The 6,000-nt window shown below is 40.0% G+C and overlaps 1 protein-coding gene across 2 annotated transcripts in view; it reads left to right on the forward strand.

Moving 5' to 3' along the window:
• Positions 1-6,000, forward strand: part of STARD13 (StAR-related lipid transfer (START) domain containing 13) — a 116,118-nt gene that overhangs the window by 88,309 nt on the left and 21,809 nt on the right. Inside the window, exons 1-2 of one of the 2 annotated variants that reach the window (XM_010135000.1) lie at positions 1,485-1,501; positions 1,881-1,944. In XM_010135000.1, the coding sequence (XP_010133302.1) occupies positions 1,912-1,944 (33 nt within the window). In that variant the 5' untranslated portion in view covers positions 1,485-1,501; positions 1,881-1,911. Of the gene's footprint in view, positions 1-1,484; positions 1,502-1,880; positions 1,945-6,000 lie in introns of those variants that run through there. The other variant, XM_010134999.1, reaches the window with a different exon arrangement.

Consider the following 6,000-nt stretch of genomic DNA (forward strand, 5'->3'; position numbering starts at 1 on the left):
TCCCTGGTCTGGCCATTCACCATGTAAAGTTGTGACAACACAGCAGCAGTTTGATTCAAATATCCAGCTACGAGCACTAATGTGACACACAGCAGCACGTGGAAATGTGGCTACAAACTTGTCCCTTCGGCACAGGCCAGCTAATGCAGAGGTGAAGGGACTCACCTCAGAGTCTCTGGTTCACCTCCTGGAGGATGCTGTCACCAGGGACAGAAGGCTGGGCTGGAGTCCTTTGAAAATGTGTCTCTGCCTCTGTATATTTGGAATTGGTATTGATAAACAAATTTAAACATTTTTCACTGGAAAGAAATGCTGAACAGCCGCAGGGCCTCAAGAAAATGCAACTTCGGGTTGAGAAATTCAATGTTTGAGCAAAAGATGAGTTTTGCAATAGTAGATGTGATCCCAGAGGAGAATTTGTGGGCAGAAGGCTGAAGTTACAGCTACAGAGCCTCAAACCCTGAAATTTATTTCGGGAACGTTACTATCATGCATGCAGGGTGTGCTTGTGCATGCATTATACTCACATTAATATGATGAGCACAGGATTTTTCTGATATGGCATAACAGGTTTATTGGCTTGAGTTGGGAAGGAGTATTTTATCTACAAAAGAGCAGGTGGTATTTTATGAGAGAAATTTTTTAAAGGAAGATCCACATTTAGTGGGCTGGTTCTTTATTAGTGGTGGCAATTTGAAAGGATTTCTAATATTAGAAGTTCCAGGGCAGAATATGTTAATGCCATAATGCTCTTATGCTATGTAAGAGATTATGTTATTGATGTGATACTTCTTTTCGTGTGTCCTTGTAACTTTTAAATACATTTCAAACGTTATCAGTTCTGGAGATTTGCAGCCTCTTCCTGAGACCCAGAAGCAACAGGGGGATCATTTGCTGCAAGGACAAGGAGATGCAGTCAGCCTAGAGAAGACTTGTGCACACATGGGTCTCTCACTCTGCCTCTCTTTATTTTGAAATTTAGCCCTCAATCTAGAAAACATTCAAATGCACTTAACTCTGAGTCTCTGCTTTTAGAAGATGGGTGGTATCATGAGTTAAGAGCTTTAGGTATAAATAAAAACTAATTATGATTAGCGTGGTAGGTTCTCTATTGAAATAGCATGTTTTCTTGTCCTCTGGCTGTCTCTGCACGTGGGCACGTGTGTGCGGACACACGGACATTCACTTTCCATCTTTATCAGATTGTCATTTCAACCCACTATCATCATGGGATAGCCTTGGATTTAAGGACCAGAAGCCTTTCAGAGTCCCTGGTAACCTCATTATGAACATGGCCAAAAATAACTAAAAATATTTATTCAATTATGTTAGATTTGTTAGATGTTGGGTGTGATAACCTGTCTATAAGATCCACAGGTGTGGGAAATGAACTACTGGCTGGGGAGAAATTTTTAACTAACTGCTAAAAATTATTCTTTATCTCAACTTTTTAAAGGAGCTCCTAACTGCCTCAAGTGAGGAACTGCATCTTTTCCTTTCGGCTTTCACCAGTGCTTTGAAATCCCCAATTCAGACCAGTTACGTTACAGCCCTGCAGACGGCAACCGACCTCATTCTTCTCTTGCCATTTCCTGTCCATCAGAGATGTTTTTTTATACCTGTTTCCTGTGCTAAGTACTTAAATGTCTATGAATTAAAAAGCAATGTATAAAAAACCTGGCTATCAACTAATGTGACGCTAAGATTCCCTTTTAACGCAGTGGTCTTATAGCCTGGAATAATATGACCAGTATTGTTTCTGAAGCCTGTTGTATGCAGCTGGCGCCCTACAGGTAGATAGAGAAAAGCTTTTGAACTTATGAAAAGTCATAGCCTTTAATCAGAGGCTGCTAATCTTCTGAATTTGCTTTGCCCTGTAGACGACTGAACACACTGAACAAGTGCGCCTCAATGAAACTCGATGTGAACTTCCAAAGAAAAAAGGTAAGGAAACTTCTTGAAACGCGCTGGCTTTGCCCTGGCTTTTGTGATAAGACGTCTCCAATTCAGCGTTTAAGTCAGTAATGCTTTTAAAACTAAGTTAAGTGTATTTGACTTTGAACATGTGTGTCAGCATTATCTGGAAGTATGATGATATGAATCACCAAATCTTGAAATTATAAATAAAATAGAGTAAAAACCTGTGACTAATACAGCAAGAACAATACTACGTGTGTTTAAAGGGCACACACAGTACTTAAAACTTTACATATGTGCAGCTCTAGTCAGCGGGTGAAACGACAGTGCGGTTTCATTAGGCTGGCTTGTTTGCCAATGCCATGTGAGTACACAGTGGAAAAACCCTGCTCGGAAAAAAATGGAAGCTGCTTGTACGAAAACAATAGCTTTTCATTATTTCTTGTACTGACTTACTCCTGGTTAAGAATATGAAAATAAACTCTGTCATCCTTACAAGCTCCTGTGTAACATGGGTATTAACACGGAGCTTAAAGGGTTTTGGTGTGGACTGCAGAAACTGCCTATTGATTCTGAGGGTTTTGTAACTTGCCTAGCATTAACTGTTTAACGTTTGGTTTTCTGGTCACATATTCACCCAAGCCCTTCGGTAGTGTACAACGGTAGTCGTGAACTCTGAGAAATCTTGGTGTCTGTTTTTCTTTCCTTAGAATGCTTGTGTAATGCTTTTTAAAAACTACTGTAGAGTTGCATTTTTGGTGTCTTTGCAAATTCAGTCTATTGGTACTCTATTTACTGTTTGAGGGAACTTGAACAAAGAATGGTTTTAATGTCCAGATATTCTGCCTTTGGCATTTGCCCATTTGTTCCTCTGAGTATGTATCCTCTTTATCTTGCATTTTGTCCATTCAGTGGAACCACAGGGACCTCTTCTCTTCACTGTTTCAGACCTGATGGGTTTTTTTCTTGTCTTTGATAAGTTCCAGCACTTTCCACATCAAACATCCTCATTATACCTGAGAAAGGGAACAGTAAAATCACACTAACTTTATAGGCAATATAGGAAGAGGCTGAAGTTCTTCAGCAAAAATTAACTCAATCAACCGTGTTGTTGACCTGCTCGGAGCAGTATCTGGTTTGTGTCCATGAGCTTGTGTACTTGTATTCAAGCAGAGATATTGGAGCTGCACAATAGACAGAATTGCGAGAACCAGCGTTTGGGTGAACACTGATTGCCCTCTGGAAATTTTGTTTGGTTCCCGCCCTTCTTCTCTTCCACAAGTATTTCGGGTTTGGTGTGAGGTTTGTATGCTTGTTTGCTTGCTTCTTGAAGTTTCTGATTATGTGGGGTTACAAAGAAGGAGGATTTTCTTGTTATCTTTGGTTTTCATTAATTTTTCCTGTCACTCCTCCCTGTTCTGAATGGATTGAAGCCCTTAGCTGCTCTCCTTGCAGTTGACTATTAACGTACTATGGAAGTGAGACTGCCTTGCTTGGTACTCTCTCAGGGGGACCAAAGCTAGTTGAGTCCATATCTGCGTGAGGCCAGGAAGAAGCAGAGCATAGAAAAGTGTAGAGAAGGAGGGGATGAAGGAGATTTGAGGTAACAGATAAAAGAGCAACTGAAAGTAGGGACAGAATGGGGGAGAGAAGAGGGAGGAGAGACTGCTGACAGGAGGAAATATAAATGCAAGTGTTAAAAGCTGGAAATTTGGCCTGGAATTGAACACTGAACCAAGTAAAGTTTTTTGCTGTAGATACTACCTTTCCTTATAGTCTCTGTGGTGACCTGAGCAATGAAATGCGAAACCAGCTTGCCTTAGAGATTCGGCATAACAGGTTTGCACAAGACTAGCACAGCTGCTTGAGTGATTCATCAAAATACGGCTAAGTGAGCTGCCAGGCAAGGTTACTGTGAAAGTCAGCACAGCATGAGTGTTCCCCACCTCCCTCTCTCCCACCCAAACCATTCACTTGGTGGGCTGCTCTCTTCCCACTGGCTTCATCGAGGTGCATACTGAAATCCTTGTGTATGTGTTGCAAATATGTCTGTAAGCGATTTCAACAGACAGAGATTAGCCTTTGGATTAACTGCCTTCTGCAGCTGTCGATTTATGAGAATTCCTGCCCCCAGCTGGAAAAATGTGGCAGAATTCCACCACAAATAAACTCGCTTTTTGCCTTTTGTTAGCATCCCTCTGTATCTCGGAGAAGTAGACCCTCAGTCAAAAAGCTGTACTATTTTAAATCAACTGTGACAAATCCGTGAGTCAAAACCTCTTTCTCTTTGGCAAATGTTATCAGTCACTCCTCAAGAACCTTGCCCCTTCTCATCTTCCCAAACATAATGGTATTAAATGGACTTTTGAATATGCTCCAAAGCCGTGCACTTGATTTCACCCTAGGTCACTGGAAGTATACAGTCACTGCTCTGAGATGTCTGCTTCGCTTGTGTAAGATGAATTGTTGCTTTCAGACCTACCCTTGATCCACTGTCCCTATAGCTGGTGACATGTCAGTTGGCAAAGTGCTCTCTGCATTTTTTTTTTAGGACAGCCTCATTTGTCAGGGCACTCTGATATCTAACAAGAACAGTGGGTCATTCAGGATGTTCATGGCTTCCAGCATTTCTACTGATTCCATCAAAAGAAAAGCACATTATGTCACAGGACTCACAGTGCAGAGAAATTTGGAGTGAGTCATCATGGCAGCATTTCAGTATCCAGATATTTCATTTTCATCTGATTTTGCTTAGATGAAATGCAAGAATTTTTCATTGCTAATTAAAAAAAAAAACCACTAATTTTTTTTTTTTTAATTGAGCTGCAAATTTCAATGCTGAAACCCTCTGTATTTTCTTTCTGAGTGTTTCTCAGGCAGAATGTAATCCTATCTTTGTTGTGGTTAGAGGCGAAACTTGTTTGCTACCAATATCCACTTCTGTTCATCTCTACTTTCTAAAAGAAAAAATATCAAAACTTCTTCTCCTCTAAAAATGATTTAAAGTATATTCACCACTGAATTTATGTTTATTTCTGTCTCCTACCCTGTGCTCTCTGCATTGGTATTTTTCTCTCTTGGTGTTTTTCACAACGTCTCTACCACTTTGGCTCCTTTAATCGATTCCAGCTTGTAGAAAATACAGGCTAAATCCTGTCAGTTCATACAATAATGTCAGTGCAGCTACAGGGATTTGTGTCAGCCAAGAATCTTCTTTAAGATCTCTTTGGCATATTGGGATGTATAACAAATTAAAAAAAATATTTTTATCCTATTGGCTAGTGTCATCACGTGTCATCACACTTCAGCAGTGGTATGCTTTGTAGACAAAATTAACGCAACTAAATATTTAAAATTAAATACCTTTGTGGTTTTTAAAATATCCACTTTGTGGCACTACTAAGTCCACAATACATGGATGTTTAAGTGCCTGAGTCTGTGCGGTCCTTCCCTCAGCAAATTGTGGAGCTAAAATGAGAGTAGAGCTGTCTGATATGCCATTTCTTCCCTTCAGATGAAATAGCCTTCTCTAGCCCCTTTCCTGATGCTTCCACTAGCTGCTTAATTTTTCTCCCTAACTAGGTGAAGAACTAAGATCTCCATTCATTCCTGTAAACTACAGGAGCACTGCTCACCTCCACAACAGATAAAAGAGAAATAGCTAAACCTAAAATTTCATAGCTGCATTTTATTTTTTGGTTTGGACACGATCTAAAACATCTGGCCAACTTGAAGTGATAAACTGGCAGAAGCTTATGGCATTAGTGAGACCTGGCACACTACTAATCCCAATCTCCATCTTTTGAGGTTTTGCATTATTTAAGGTTTTGGGCATTCTTGTAAAATTTGGGTTTATTTTTTCAATTAGACAGGCCAGAAGAGATCTAGTCAGAGATGGGAGATAACTTACCATCAAAACTTCATAGAAAAATGCTTCTAATAATAGTCTTTTAAAATGAGAATTTTTCCAATCCCAAAATAGTCTTTCTGGCTTAGCACCTCATTTTAGTCTGACAGCCTGTCATATTTTACTGCCTTCATACTGCTTCCAAGATTGTGAAGAGCTGTTTGGATGTCGTGTAG

The sequence above is a fragment of the Buceros rhinoceros genome, unplaced genomic scaffold (assembly GCF_000710305.1).
Source record: "Buceros rhinoceros silvestris isolate BGI_N320 unplaced genomic scaffold, ASM71030v1 scaffold10754, whole genome shotgun sequence".
Classification (NCBI taxonomy): Eukaryota; Metazoa; Chordata; class Aves; order Bucerotiformes; family Bucerotidae; genus Buceros; species Buceros rhinoceros.